This window comes from Protopterus annectens, chromosome 7.part0 (assembly GCF_019279795.1).
Source record: "Protopterus annectens isolate FY-2018-M chromosome 7.part0, PAN1.0, whole genome shotgun sequence".
Taxonomy (NCBI): Eukaryota; Metazoa; Chordata; order Ceratodontiformes; family Protopteridae; genus Protopterus; species Protopterus annectens.
Window position 1 is genome coordinate 957,079,215 of NC_056739.1, and position 15,985 is coordinate 957,095,199.

The window sequence follows — 15,985 nt, forward strand, 5'->3', positions numbered from 1 at the left end:
TATCATTCCTTAACTCTCCAAGCATCTTACATTTCTGTCAGAGCAAAACATAATGTTAAGTTGTCTATCTCGCCTTCATTCTTGCTGGATGGGTTCAGAGCCAATCCTTGGCTCTGACTCGGCCTACTACTAAAGCTCAAGAGCTATTTACTGGCTCGAGGCCTCCCCATATCCCACAATGCTAGGCATCAGATACCCAGATCTCGTTTGCCGATTCAGCTACGAGGTTGCGATTTTACTGGCTCCAGGTCGTATAAATCTTTTCTTGTATTATTACCTTTATATTTTTAGATAATCCTTCCCTGTTAGTTTAAATAGATTGTGTACCCCTTGTTATCCCACTCAGAAACTCGTTTTTGTTGTTAGAGAGTTTCTCCCCCCCACCACCCTTGTTAGGGTAGTGTTAGGCCCTGTTTAGCCACAATTAGTTAGTTTTGTATATTTTTATTCATAGTAAGGCAGTTGTGTGGTTATAGTTCTATAGTTATTATTAGTGTTAGTTTTATCTAGTGTGTGTGTGTGCCTTGATTAAGCACTAGTTATTTTTTTCCCTTTGGTATCCCGTTACCAATATGTCTAAAGATACCAAAGTTTCAGGTTTCAAGAAGTGTGACTCGTGCTGTCAGAAGATGTCTCTGACAGACGGTCACACTTCTTGTGTTTATTGCTTGGGTCCCCTACACCTGCAGGACTCCTGCTCGGTCTGCCACACCTTCAGCCCAAGAGTCCTGCAGGAGCGTAGGAACAAGCTCATTTTGAGAGGTTTACTTAAGCCAGAAGGATCCCAGGTTAAGCCTCCGTCGGGAAAATCCTTAAAGCCCGCCAAACCATCAGCTCCCTGTTCGGAGCCATCACCAAGCAGAGCTCCTGCCTCCTCGTCAATTCCGGCTGGAACCGACATCTCGAGACCTCAATCAGCTCCGTCCTTAGTGTCAGAACTTTCTCTGAGCCGAAAACGTTCAAGGCCCCCCTCTATAGAATCTGTTCGTTTGGCACCGAGGTCTCCATTGCTTCAATCGAAGCAAAGCCATAGGTCCCACTCCTCTTGGTCCTCCAGGCTATCCGATCATGACTTGGAGAGGGTGGTCAGTAGGCTCCTAAAATCACAGGCCCTGGCCAAAATGTTGACCAGCCCTTCTCAACAGACTGTGGCTATCCCTGTGTCTTCAGCAGTTCCTCCTCCGACTCTACCACTGTGTTCGGAGCCGGAGCTCGTTGGGGCTGGAATCGTAGGAACATCGGAGCCGATACCACACCTTTCGGCTCCCTCATCAGCTCCAATCTCTTCACTGGTTACGTCCTTGGAGGGATCCGGGCGCCGAGACTCCCTCGTTGGCTCCAAGGGGGCGAGTGGCATCAGATCCTTGTCCGACCCCGTTCTCCCTCTCAGGGCCTCGGTGCAGGTGAGTTCGGCCCTGACATCAGCCTCGGAGCCGTCCCTCTCGGTGCCAGGAGGGGTTCACGTCTCTTCGGAGCGGGGACCCTCTTCTTTGCCTGATAGGGTTGCCTTCAAGGTCATGAGGAGTGTGCTGACTCCTGTGTCGGCTTCACGATTGGTCCCTTCGGCTCCTCCCCCCATGTTGCTTGCATCGGTCTCTGTCTACCCTCCTGACCCCAAGCGTGAAGAACAGACACTCCAGGTCGCCCCATTGGGTGTATCTTCCTCTTCCGAGGCCTCCCCTGATCATTCAGAGGAGCCCCCTCGGAAGAGAAAATGTAAGAGGAAACATGTTGACTCCCCCAAGTCAGTCACGTCTGATACCGACTTGGAGGATTCAGAGGGGTCCCCAAGGTCCCCCTCTGAGGATGTCTCCTTTTCAGACATCCTAGAGATCCTTAGGCAGATGGGAAACTAGACTGCCCTTAACCCTTCCGAGGACGAGTCGGTGTACCTGGACGCATTTGGTTCTCACCCTTCCATCTCCTGGGTGTCTCCACCTTTCGACCTGCTCATGGAAGTGGTGGCTCGAAAGGCGTGGACAGCCCCGGACACAGTGGAACCAACTCCCCGCAGGCCCACTAAGCTTATTACAGCCCCATCCGACAAACAATTTCTGACAAAAGGTGTCCCTGTTGATGCCATGGTGGTAGCAGAAGCCACTATGAAGGAGTTGGCTGACCCTTTGATGCCTGTCCATCCACCTAATAAAGAATCTAGGACAATGGACAGGTACGGGAAGCGGATGTTTTCTTCAGCGACTTTTTCCATGCGGTCACTGAATTATCTGTGCCATTTCACCTGCCTTCAAAGGGATCTTCTCAAGGAACTGGGTGATACCCTTCAGGATCTATCAGCTGCGGGGTCTCAGGATAAGATTAACTCCCAGCTGGCGACCCTTAACTCTATAGTCAACTCTTCCATGCGGCTCATTTCTTATGCAGCCAATGGGGTGAGTAGGGCCGCAGGTACAGGCGTGACTTTGAGAAGACATGCCTGGATGCGGTTATGTAACTTTGCTGACCCCTTTAAGGCATCCTTCACCAATACCCCCTTCGATGGTTCGGCTCTGTTTGGACCACAGGTGAAGGATACCCTTACCAGGTGTGAGCAGGAAGGCAAGACTCTCTCTGCCGTGGGAGTCTGTTTTTCTACTCCCTCTAGACCATACCCTAAAGGTCAGAAGAGTGGAAAAATGTGGTTTCGGAAACCCCAGGGAGTCATGCCTGACACCCTTGGTGAGTTCCCCTTCAGGGGCAGAGGAGGGAACAATAATAGACGCCGCCCGAGGGGCAGAGGGTATCCGCAAAATCAGGGTAGCAGAGAATCTTTCTCTGACAAACCCTTTCAGCACCCCTGAGAGGCTGCCCGACTGTCCACCTTCGGAGGCAGTCGGGGGAAGATTGTCACTGTACCCAGAAGCCTGGCAACTCCTCACACAAGGCAAATGGGTACAATCTATCATATCCGAGGGTTACAAAATCCCCTTTGTCCACACCCCTGTACAAGCAAACAGGTCCCTTCCAGATGTTCCACCCGGTCTAAGGGAACAAGCAGTACTAGAAATTTCAAAACTGCTAGGAAAAAGGGCCATCCAGCCAGTCCCAGCAGACCAGCAAGGATCCGGGATTTACTCCAAGTTCTTTTTGGTACCAAAGAAGACAGGGGACTGGAGACCCATTTTGGATCTCAGCAGGTTAAACAAATCTGTTCAAAGAACGAAGTTTCGGATGGTCATGCTTCAGTCCATTCTACCCTTTTTGGGTCAGGACAATTGGATGTGCTCCATAGACCTTCAGGATGCGTACTACCATATCAAAATGGACAGATACTCCAGAAGGTTTCCCCACTTCCGGCTGGGAGCTAATCACTATCAATTCAGAGCCCTGCCCTTTGGTCTCACCACAGCCCCCAGGGTGTTCACCAAATGCATAGCAGTGGTTATGACTCACCTGAGACGGCGAGGATTCCAGGTGTTTCCATATCTAGACGACTGGCTCCTGACTGCTTCCACCAGGCATCAGCTACTACGAGCCAGGGATTATACCATCCAAACTTGCTCCGAGCTAGGTATCTCTATAAACTTTGAAAAGTCTGCATTGTCGCCTTGTCAATCTATAACCTTTATAGGTGCAAGATTAAATACAAAAGAGCTGTCGGCAAAACTTCCCTTAGAAAGAGTATCAGACATTCACCGACATGTCCAGACCTTACTACAGTGCAAAAGAATTCTGGCCAGATTTGTACTGAAAACTTTGGGTCTCATGGTAGCAGCAATCACATTACTTCCCCAGCTTGTTTTCACATGCGGATTCTTCAATGGATGCTCCTTACCCAATGGTCGTTTCAACAGCTTCCAATGTCTCACAACATAATTGACCAAGGTAGAAACAGCAACAAGACTTCAAAAAAATAGCGTATTCCAATTTATTATCCGCTTTCGTCAAAAGACTTCATCAGAATGATAAAAAAGCACAAGCCACAAGTTTAAATACATAAAAAAACAGTCACATGTTCAATTAATTAATTAAAAAGCATTAATGACATCAACGTTTAAAAAAGCCTTAACAGAATTCAAACAATGTGAAGAGAAACCATATTACTGTCCTTGTTCACTTTGAGTTTATGGTACTTCAAAAAACATTTAACATTAATAGCTTCATTAAGACCGGGGGGGGGGGGGCAATCAGAATTCAATTTAATTTGCCAAAAAGTCTCCCTTTGTAATAAATAGTTCTTGAAATCACCATCCCTCATGTCTTTTTTACAAACTTCAAGGACAGAAAACAAAAACTTTTTGAAAAACGAACAGGTTGTAGAATGTTTAAACAGAGCGTTAGTTTCATCTCTAGTTTTTATGCTGTACAAATGTTCCCTAATACGTGTTTTTAACTGTCTAGTAGTCATTCCTACATAAAATGCCATACATGAAGAACATAAGGCAATGTAAATGACACCTTGGGTGCAACAGTTGACAAAACCAGGAACAGTAAAAGTCCTGTCTTCTGAATTAGCTGAAATGTAAGGTCCCACTGAAATAAATCTGCACATGTTGCATTGATTGCAACAGTGCATGCCCTTCTTATCAGTTAGATTACTACTAACGCTACTATTGTAGTTTTCCAAAATCTTTTTTAAATTAAAATTGTTCCTTTGAACAAATAAAGGCTTGTCCCCAAGAGCATCATAAATATCCGAATTCCCTTTAATGACTCTCCAGTTCTTTGCCATAATTTGCTGAATACGTTGGCAATCTGAATTCATTTCAAGGGAACAAATCAAATTGGCATTGGGTTGGGTGCTATTAGTCTTATTAAGATAATGAATGGTAGTGTTGGGAATCATATTTAGTAAAGGTGGATAATAGACTTCACGTTTGCTGTAAATATCAGCTACTGTTTGCGTTAATAAAGATTTTGCATAACCTCTGTCCAAAAATAAAGAGGTAATGAACTCAAACTCGTGGAGTAAATCAACTTCCTTAGAAGTCATACGACAAGCCCTGATGAATTGCCCCCTGGGAATGTTGGCAACTACATGCTTGGGATGTCCACTCCTATAATGTAAATACCCGTTATTAAACGTCTTTTTTTGGTGAATACGGCTGTGAAATCTCCCATAATTGAAATCCCACCTTAGAGAAACATCCAAAAAATTAACATTTAACCCACAGCAACCAATCACAAATTTCAAATAATTGGAAAAAGAATTGATTTCTGAAATAAAAGTATCAACTTTCAACATGTCACCTTCAATGATGAAAAATAAATCGTCTACAAAACGAGCGTAAAAAGAAATATTATATTTGTTGGTCAAAAAAGGAATGAATTGATGCTCCCACCATGCGGTGGATAATAAATTGGAATACGCTATTTTTTTGAAGTCTTGTTGCTGTTTCTACCTTGGTCAATTGGATTTTCTTTGTTCTTTCTTTGTTTTTGGGCACTTTTTTGTTCTCACAACATAATAATCACCCAATCATGCAAAGACCACCTTTCTTGGTGGATGGTCTCCTCCCAAGTACTTCAGGGCAGACCGTTTGTTCTTCCTCCTCCTGTTGCCATGGTGACAACGGATGCCTCCCTGATCGGGTGGGGGGGGGCATTTTCAGGGCAGGACTGTCCAGGGCACTTGGCAACCTCTAGAGTACCACCTGCACATAAACGTCTTGGAGATGAGAGCGGTACTTTTAGTGTTGCAAGCTCTTCAGGACTCTCTACCCACCGGGACTATTGCATTTCACACAGACAATATGTCTGTAGTGTGGTACAGCAACAAGCAGGGCAGAACCAGGTCCTATCCCTTATGTCGAGAAGCACTCAGACTCTGGCAGTGGGCGATCTCCTCTCAACGGTTTCTGATAGCAACGCACATCCCCGGGAAGTCCAACGTCATAGCGGACAGGCTAAGCAGAGCTATTCTCATGCCTCATGAGTAGTCTCTCAATCAGTTAGTAGCGGACAAAATTTTCCGCAGATGGGGTCAACCTTGCTGCAACCTTTTAGCAACCCCTCTCAACAGCAAGTGCAACGATTTCTTTATTCTCTTCCCCCTCCCCGGCCACTCCCCCAGAGATGGTCTAGTTCACGATTGGCCCCGGGGTCTTCTGTATGCATTCCCACCCTTTCCCTTAATTCCCAAACTAATTCAGAAAGCAATCGCATTGGGATCCAGGATGATCCTCATTGCCCCTTACTGGCCTGGACAAATTTGGTTCCCATTCCTGCATCGTCACCTGCTAGAGCAGCCTTAGAATCTTGGTCCATCAGTCGGGCGGGCTGCACCAATCCCTTCAGTCTCTCAACCTCACAGCTTGGTTGCTCCACTTCCAACCTTAGCCAGGCTTCCACATATTTCTCAGCCAATGCGTGAAATCATCCTTTGTACAAATCTGCTACCAGAAAGACTTATGCTAGTAAGTGGAAACATTTCTCTTTCTGGGCGGAGGCTAGAAATATAGACCCCTTTACAGCCCCAGTCCATCACGTTCTAGATTTTTTAGCAGAACTTTTTCAAGCAGGATCCTTGTCTGCCACCATTAGGGTCCAACTGGCTGCTATCGTTAATTTCCATGCTGGCCTGTCAGAAACCAGCATCATGTCCCACAAACTTTGTAAGGCCTTTCTTAAAGGGACTATTTTACTTAGGCCCCCGGTTAGAGATCCCCTGCCTCCGTGGGATATAAACCTGATATTAACTTCCTTAACTCTCCCTTTCTTTGAACCTGCAGCCTCCTGTTCCTTAAAATTACTCTCCTGGAAGACTGTCTTCTTAGTAGCCATCACCTCAGCTAGGAGAGTGTCGGAACTTCAAGCCCTCTGTATTCGTCCTTCTTATCTTGTGTTTCACAAGGATAGAGTTTCACTCAGGACTAATCCCTCTTTTCTGCCCAAAATTCCTTCTGAGACAAACCTGAATCAGGCTATTGATCTACCTTTCTTTTTTCCTAACTATTCGAACAGAGCTGAACAAAAGTTACACCAATTGGACGTTCACAGGCAATTACGTTTTTATTTGGATAGGACTAAACAAACAAGAAAATTGGACCAACTCTTCCTATCCTATGCTGAGGGCAAGCAGGGCCTGCCAGTTTCTAAAGTAACCATATCCAGGTGGTTGGCCTCTATTATCACTTTGATTTATCAATTGAGACATAAAGAACTCCCTACAAAACCAAAAGCTCATTCCACCAGAGCGTTAGCTACGTCAGTAGCTTTTCAAGCAAGACTACCAGTGGAATCCATTTGTGCTGCAGCCACATGGGCTCTCCTCATACTTTCATTTCACATTATAAGTTGGATATGGCCTCCAGGAGTCGAGCTGATTTTGGTTCTACTGTGCTCAAGAGTCTGTTCCGATGAGCCACCCAGGGCTAAGGTACTAAGGACGCTGTCCCATCCAGCAAGAATGAAGGCGAGATAGACAACTTAGCATTAAGACGTTATGTACCTACCATAATGTTCCATGTTAGTTGTCTTCTTCTCGCCTTCTTTCTTGCGTCCCACCCTCCATCCCCCTAGCCTGGACAGACCGAGAAGAATCCCTTTTGAGGCCTTCTTCCTCTGGCTGAGTTTTATCTAGGTTACGTCCTCCTCTGTTTTTAGTACTGTAGGTAAACCTTGTAGTTTGGACAGGTGTCCTTAAAAAGTTTTTTCCATGGTGTTAGCTCTGCCAAACGAGATCTGGGTATCTGACGCCTGGCATTGTGGGATATGGGGAGGCCTAGAGCCAGTAAATAGCTCTCGAGCTTTAGTAGTAGGCCGAGTCGGAGCCGAGGATCGGCTCCGAACCCATCCAGCAAGAAAGAAGGCGAGAAGAAGACAACTAACATGGAACGTTATGGTAGGTACATAACTTCTTATTAGAAGACAAGCTGAATAGGACTAGGGCAGACCCTTATGAATGGAAACTGAATGAGAGGCATCTTCCAGAAATTCATCCAGTCATGGGGAACACCTCAAATAGATATTTACCTTCTTTCAAAACAGACAACTAAAGTTTTGTTCCAGGGTTTCTTGCAAGTAAGCCTGGAAAACAGATGTATTTTCATTCCACTGGAAGGGAATGTTCCTTTATGTGTTTTCACCCTTTCCACTGATAACCAGGGTAATTCTGGAGATTCAAAAGGATACCCTCAAATAATTGTTATGATCCCCTTTTGGCCCAGGCAACACTGGTTCTCCATTCTTATGGAATTTGCAAAGAGCAATTTCCACAAGCATCCTCACAGGCTGGATTGAGTCACACAAGATAAGGGGAGTTTTGGCACAACCCAGTATCAATGAACTTCAACTGACTGCCTGGATGATTTAATTTTAATACCTTTTGGGCACTTATTTCATGAAGACATGCAGCAGGTACAAAAGAGGTAAGGAAGCCTGCTACTAGAAAATTCTATGTTGGTAAGTGGAAGCAATTTCCTAGTTGGTGCCTAGCCAATAACCCCGGGCCCATCAAGGATTTTTGAGCCACTTTTGCTGCTCAAATATTTTGTGAGAGTTATTTTCCCCTGGCCTCACTTATTTCTCTATAAAGATTCATCTTGTGGACATTTCAGTATGTCTGACCATGGATCCTCCTCTTTCTTCTATTTTGTCAAGCAGTTTCTGAAACCAGCTTTGTACCTGATACCTCTTCATAAGCAGGTTGCTCCTCATTGGACTGTCAACTATCTGCTAAAGAAATTGATACCACCTTTTGAACGTGCTCATCAAGGTGATTTAGGGTTCTTTACTTGCAAAACTGTACTCATCACTGCCCTGACATCTGAAATAAGAGTACGAGTTGCAAGCTCTCATGATTTTCTATAGGGATAAGGTATCTAAGGACAAACCTCCTTGTTCTTACCCAAAGTACTTTCACAGTTTACTATGAATCAAGTTTTTACTTTCTATCCAGTACAAAAAAAAAAAAAAAAGAACAGATTGTACATGCTCTGGGCCTGCATAGGCAGCTTAGATGCTATCTTGAGAGAACAAAATCCTTTAGAAAAGCCAATCAGCTATTTCTATTCAATCAAGGGGTACCCTGTGTATAAGCAGAAAATGCCCAGGTGAGTCTCCTAAGCTGTTGTTTTTTGTTATTCCCACCTTGGCAAACCGTTACAGGCAGTATCAGGGCACATTCCACTACAGCCTTGTCTTTTTTGATGTCATACCGGAAAGGGGTGGACTCTAGAAGCATACTATGCATGGATCTTTGTGAATACTTTACAAAGCATTACAAACTGGATTCCTTTTCTGGGCACAGGTCTAACTTTGATAGGACCATTGTCCAGGGGCTCCTGGATGTATTTCCTCCTCCTAAGATAGATAAGTCCCTTCAGTGGTCTACATTCCTGACTGTGCCCCCCCCCCCTCCTTTTCTGGAAATTCCTAGATCCACCACTGCATTATCACTCTTCCCAGAATTCCTAATAAGCGCAGTGAACAGTGAGACAGGAAAACATGCAGTTGGATATACATAAGTAGCCATTAGTGCTCCTGTACTGCATTACTAGTGTTTACATACAGAATTATGCATGCTCACTATAACAGTTGTAGCAGCTGGTATTCCGAAGTACATAAACTGTTAATAGGTAAAATGCATTAAGCATCAAGGTAAAACTGAAGATTAGTTTTTGCTCATGTTTTTTTCCATGTGTATTTTTCTACTCCTTAAAAGGAACCTACATATTATCAGTGTCACATGGCTCATACTGTTGTTTTCTTATGAACCTTATATGCGTTTATGTAATGAAAAAATGAATTACAATTAGTTTTTATTCAGTGCTACTTCACTAATGCACAGAACTTGAGGAAAATGTCTTCTTAACAGTTGCATTGTTTCCAACATTTGAACACAAAAACAAGCTGCAGCTGAAGATAAAGCATGTTGAATATGGTTGCCTATTTCATTCATTGTATGGATATATGCATCATAAAAGCAGAATAGAATGTCTTTAATACACATAAGACAAAATAATAATGAAACAGTTGTCACTTTTATTTAAACAGCTTTAGAATCTTTTCGGGTGTGATTATCCCATTCATAAATAGTTATAGTAGCATGTCAAAATTTAAGCAAAGGTACTGCAAATGATTTCTATTTTAGGAATTCATTGTTTGCATCACTTTGGAAAGATTTAGCTTAATTTCAGACTACATAATACTATTCTAGAGAGCTAATGTTAGGATAAAGACGAGGGAGCAGAAAAGACTCCGTTTTCAACATGTATTCTTTGTTCTTTCAAAAATGTGCTACTATAGCTCATACAGAACTACTGAACTAATCTAAGAAATGCCATTTACTGTCTTTTCTGCTTTGTCTTTCACAGCCTGCCAACCAGGGACATCACTACCAAAAGGAAATGGCGCCTCTCTTGCATTCCAACCCACGGTAAAGTACAGATCACAAAAAATAAACCTGTTTGATTGTTTCACAACATGTGGAATCATAAGGCTGGTGTGTCTCCAGCTTTTGGTTACAGCTCACATCTTGCCAAGTATGACAGCATGTTTGCACATAATTTCAATAGTTTTGCCACATTTAAATAAGTTCCACACATTTGTAAAATAACTGTGATGCTGTCATTAAATCTGATACTAGTGGCTGATGCACATTATGCAGTATTTCTCATAGGATATTACAACTACCACAAGCTTATAATGTAAGCAAAAACATTACATTATTATATTAATTTCTCATTACATAGCTGCTTATTAAACATCGTCCAGATGAAAGTACATTTGTAAAACTAAAAATCATAATGCTGGAACAGTGATGTGCTTCAGAAATAATCTGATTTATAACCATGCAATTTTACTGAAAGGAGATAAGCTGATGTACCTGGTGTTGTGAGTTGCATTCTTTTTTTGGGGAGGAGCACTGGTGTTACCTCCTCAAAATCACACTTTACTATTATCCTCTTTGATATCATTTGCATTTAACCACCACATTTGTCTTTTTAAACGTACCTCCTAAACTCCTTCTTGCTGACATCTGTCCTGCAGTTTCAGTACATGACTTCCCAGCGTCACGCTTCTTTCTTTTAAGCAAAATCTCTGCCCACAAAAGCATGATATATTGTGTTAAAAAGAAGTTATGTACTCACCATAACGTTCCATCTGAGTAGTTATACTTAATTTTTCTGCAACCTGTGGGTATACGGATCCGTATCAGATCCGAGCCGGCAACTTTTTTTCTAGCATCTGCTCCAAGCTCCAAGCTCCTCCCCTTACCCATAATGCCCTACAATCTCCTATCTTCCCTCAGATCAAGTTTGCTGCAACCAAAAACATAAGCAACTCAGCCCAATGAACCAAACCTGAAAAGACAGGACAAGGTCCGGGGGGGCGGAGGGAGGGAATGTTTCAGAAAAATGAAGTATAACTACTCAGATGGAACGTTATGGTGAGTACATAACTTCTTTATTTGAAGTAGTTAACTTCATTTTATCTGCAACCTGTGGGACAGAGTCCCCAGCTACACCAATCCTGGGAGGCCCTTATGGAAGGATATTCCTGAGCACCGCAGAGCCAAAGAATGCTCTACCCCTAGAAATCAGATCTAATTTGTAATGGGAGATGAAGGTATGTGAATTGGCCCAGGTCGCTGCTGCACAAATCTCGTCCAAAGGCACCCTAGACCAAAAGGCAGCAGAAGTCGCCATGGACCTGGTAGAGTGAGCCTTAACAATACCAGGAGGAGATAAACCTTTTGCTTTGTAGGCATGTGAAATGCAAAGAGTGATCCATCTGGCCAAAGAAACTTTAGAAATAGTTTTTCCCAGAAATGCTTTGAAAAAGGAAACAAACAATTGGTCAGTCTTGCAGAAAGACTTCTTTCTTTTTGTTGTTGTTGTTGTGTCTTTCGGCTTTTCTCGGTTAGGGGTCGCCACAGCGGAACTCCGGTCCGCTAATGATTGGCAGTAGATTTTTACGTGTCGAGTTGCTGGCCCTGACGCACAACCTTCAACGAAGGTACGCCCATTCACGCATGTCTCCACACAGAATCGAACAGGACAATGTCTTACTGTGAGGCAACAATGAAGATAAAAACGAAGCTGTCTATGAACATCTAACAAATGAAGTTTGTATTCACCTTTATTTTGGAAGTTAGGAAAGAAAACGGGCAGATTAATGGACTGGTTTATGTTTGCTTCAGATGCCACTTTGGGTAAGAAGGAAGGATTAGTACGGAGAGAGACACTATCCTTGTGGAAGACCAAATACGGAGGCATGGAAGACAGAGCTTGAAGCTCAGAAACCCTCCTAGCAGATGTAATGGCGACTAGGAAAGCGGTCTCCCAGGACAAAAATTTCAAATCCACCGAAGCTGCAGGTTCGAAAGGAGGAGCCACCAATGCCTGTAAAACAAAAGTATGGTCCCAAGGAGGCACTGAATCCTTGGCAGGTGGACGTAACAGAAAAGTACCTTTAAGAAAAGCCTTACACAGCCTAGAGGAGGCTAAGGCAATGTTGTCTTCACCAACGTGAAAATTGGAAATGGCTGCCAATTGTACTTTCACTGTGGAGGAACTAGCTCCTTGCTGAAAAATGCCAGACAGGAAATCCAACATCGCTGGAACAGGGGCTGTAAAGGGATCTAGTTTTCTCTCTGAGGCCCAAATGGAAAAGCGCTTCCATTTACTGTGATAAAGTTTCCTAGTGGAATCTTTAAGAGAAGCCATCAGAATGGATTTTACTGGGGATGAAAGGCCGGGAGTCCTGGCAATCAACAGAACTGAAGCAACCAGGCTGTCAGCTTGAGGCTGCCCAGATCGGGTGGACAGGCCCCCAATGGATGGGAGATTAGATCCGGGCAGGGATCCAGAACCCATGGGGGAGCTAAGAGATGAGACCAAAGGAATGGGAACCAAACCTGATGAGGCCAGAATGGGACAATGAGGATAACTTTGCACTGCAGTCGGCAAGCTTTCTGAAGAAACTTCAGAATAAGTGGCAATGGTGGATAAGCATACAGAAGCCCGGGGGGCCAAGCATGGACTAGAGCGTCCCTGGGGATTTCCCCTGGTGAGGGAATCAGAGCGAAGAACTCGTTGCACTTCGCGTTGGAAGGAGATGCAAAGAGATCCCAGCAAGGCTGACCCCATGCAAGAAAGATCTTCTCTGCTACTGACTGTTTCAGAGACCACTCGTATGGCATCAGAATAGCCTGACTCAATCTGTCCGCTAAAACGTTGGAGCACCCCGGGATGTGCGTTGCTATCAGAAACCGACTGGTGGAGATCGCCCATTTCCACACTCTCATGTCCTCGTGACATAGGGGGTAGGATCTGGTTCCCCCCTGCTTGTTGATATACCAGACAACCGACATTTTGTCTAACTGAATTGCAATCAATCCGAGAGGAAGGACAGTGTGAAAGGCTTCCAACGCTAAAAGCACTGCCCTCATCTCTAGAATATTTATGTGCAACTTGGTCTCTGACTGGGACCATGTGCCTTGGACTGTCCTTCCCAAACAGTTGTCCCCCCCACCCGAGTTGGGAGGCGTCCGTGGTCACTGTGGCTTGGATTGGAGATGACGCAAAGGGGGGGTCCTTCTGATATCTCTGATTAACTTAACCACCAAAGAAGAGATGTCCTGCAGGCGTGACTGATCTTGATTGGAAATTCCATGGGCAGGTCTAGGCAAGACCATTGAACAGCCAAGAGTCCATTGAAGAATCCGCATATGAAGGCGTGCACAAGGGAGAATCGATATGGTGGCAGCCATGGAGCCCAGAGCCCGGAGAACCTCGCTCGCCTTTGGAGACTTGGAGTTTGCTATCTGAGCTGTATGGCACCTGAGGTGTGAGAACCTGTCTGGAGTTAAGAATACCTTCATCTGCAAAGTCTCTAGCCGCGCTCCAGTGAATTCTAGAACTTGTACTGGTTGCAAATGGGATTTCTGAACATTGACTGTAATTCCCAGTAGATCTGCCAACCGAATGAAGTAATTTCAGGCAGACACAGGTGATACTTGTTGGGCACAGCGAAGAGCCAGTCGTCCAGGTATGGAAACACCTGAATACCCTGAAGCCTCAGGTGAGCCACTACAACTGCCATTACCTTGGTGAACATGCTGGGGGCTGTGGTGAGACCAAATGGTAGGGCTCTAAACTGAAAATGACTGGCTCCCAGCCAGAAGCGCAGAAACTTCCTGGAGCTTCTGTGTATTTTGACATGGTAGTAAGCATCCTGGAGGTCTAACGAGCACATCCAGTTGCACTCTCAGAGATAAGGTAGAATGGACTGTAGGGTGACCCTCCGGAATTTCTGTTTGGCTACAGACAGGTTTAATGTTGACAGGTCGAGAATGGGCCTGAGGTCCCCAGTCTTTTTTGGCACCAGAAATAACCTTGAGTAGATGCCTGATCCAGACTGATCGGGAGTGACCTGTTCGATGGCTCATTTGAGAAACAGCTTTGAAACCTCTAGAGCTGCGGCCTCCTGTGAGTGGGTGGAATATCCAGGAGGTGTTTTGGAATACTTGGAGGGGCAACAAATGGGATAGTGTAACTTCTGGATATTATCTGTAACACCTAGTGATCTGTCGTAATGGACTTCCATGCCACTGGGTGTAAGGACAGTCTTCCCCTGACTGCCTCCAGATTTGGACAGTTGGGCAACCTCTCAGGGCTGCTGACGAGGTCTATCAGAAAAAGGTTTCCTAGACCCAAAATTCCTGGGACCCCCTCTACCTCTGGGTCGGCATTGATCCTGTCCCCCTCTGCCTCTGGGGGAATAGTTGTCCTGAGAATCCCGGGAAAACTGAGATTTTTTAACCACATCTTCTTCTGCCCTCTTTGATTCCTAGAGAAGGACCGCTGAGGGTTAGAGAAGTGGATCCCTACGGCAGACAAAGTCTTCCCGTCCTTTTCGCTCTGGACAAGTGTGTCAAGTACTGTCTTCCCAAAAAGGGAAGAACCGTCATAGGGAGTGTTGATAAACGATGCCTTGAAAGGGTCTGCAAACTGACACAACTTGAGCCAGGCATGGCGCCCCATGGCTATGCCTGTCCCAGCTGCCCTGGCTGCTCCTTCCATGGCATGGGAGAGGAGCCACATTGACGTGTTTGAGACTGACTTCAGAGTAGACATTTTTGCAGAGAACATCTGTCTGTCCTGCGGTGATAAAGACACTGGGGCCGACTCAGCGAATTCCAAAGCGAGGTCTTGCTGAAGCCAGATCACATGTGCCAAATAATTCAGCACATGGATTGAAAAGGTCGCTGAGGAATAGATGCGCTTCCCACACCTATCCACCAACCTGGACTCCTTGTCTGGAGGGTGGACTGAGGAACTCTCCTGTGCTAGTTCCTTCTTTGTGGCCGCTGTAACCAACATAGTGTCAACTGGGGCTCCTTTTGACCAAGGTTGTCTGTCGGAAGGGGGAGATAAAATTTTTTCAGGGCATTTGGGGATGGGCTCTACAGTGTCAGGATCCTTCCATGTCCACGTGGTGATAAGGTCCACCAAGGGGTCCATTGGCGGGGACACAGAGGAAGTAGATGGGCCCATGCCAAAGGCCTCCAGGAACACTGACTCATCCCCAGAAGGTTTTGGGGCTGACCAACTTCCCCTCTGGTGGAGGATCTCCATGATTTCTCTGAAGGAGACATCTTTGGGAGGTGACCTGGGGGAACCTTCTCCTTCATCTAAGTTAGTGTCCATAGTGAGGGACTAGGGGGGAGTCCAAGTGCCTCCTTTTGTACTTGCACTTATGGTGACCCTCTTCAGTGGGACTCTCAGAAGGGGATTCATGAGCCGCAAGGGTTTCCTCAGGGAAATTAACCCAGGGATCCTCTGGCACGTGCTGTCCCTGAGATAGGATGAAGGGAGTCGTCACCAAATCCAGGGCGGCATGGGTGGAATCCGAGGGGATGGGCTGGGGTCCCAATCCCTGGGTGAAAACCCTCTCCACCACTTCAAAGGCCAAGGGAGAGTGGACCTCCTTAGCACCCAGCAAGGAAGATGCCCTCCCCGGATCCGAAGCAGGGACCGGAGCAGAAGCAAGGGTAGCCTGAGGTCCATGGGAACAGGTCGGATCCAAAAAGGTCGGAGCC

General features: G+C 45.3%; 1 protein-coding gene across 1 annotated transcript in view; it reads left to right on the forward strand.

Annotated features, from left to right (window-relative positions):
- CFAP20DC (CFAP20 domain containing) overlaps positions 1–15,985 on the forward strand; it is a 2,639,303-nt gene that overhangs the window by 2,396,026 nt on the left and 227,292 nt on the right. The window contains exon 15 of the mRNA XM_044076355.1: positions 10,254–10,315. Within this exon, the coding sequence (XP_043932290.1) occupies positions 10,254–10,315 (62 nt within the window). The remainder of the gene's footprint in view (positions 1–10,253; positions 10,316–15,985) is intronic.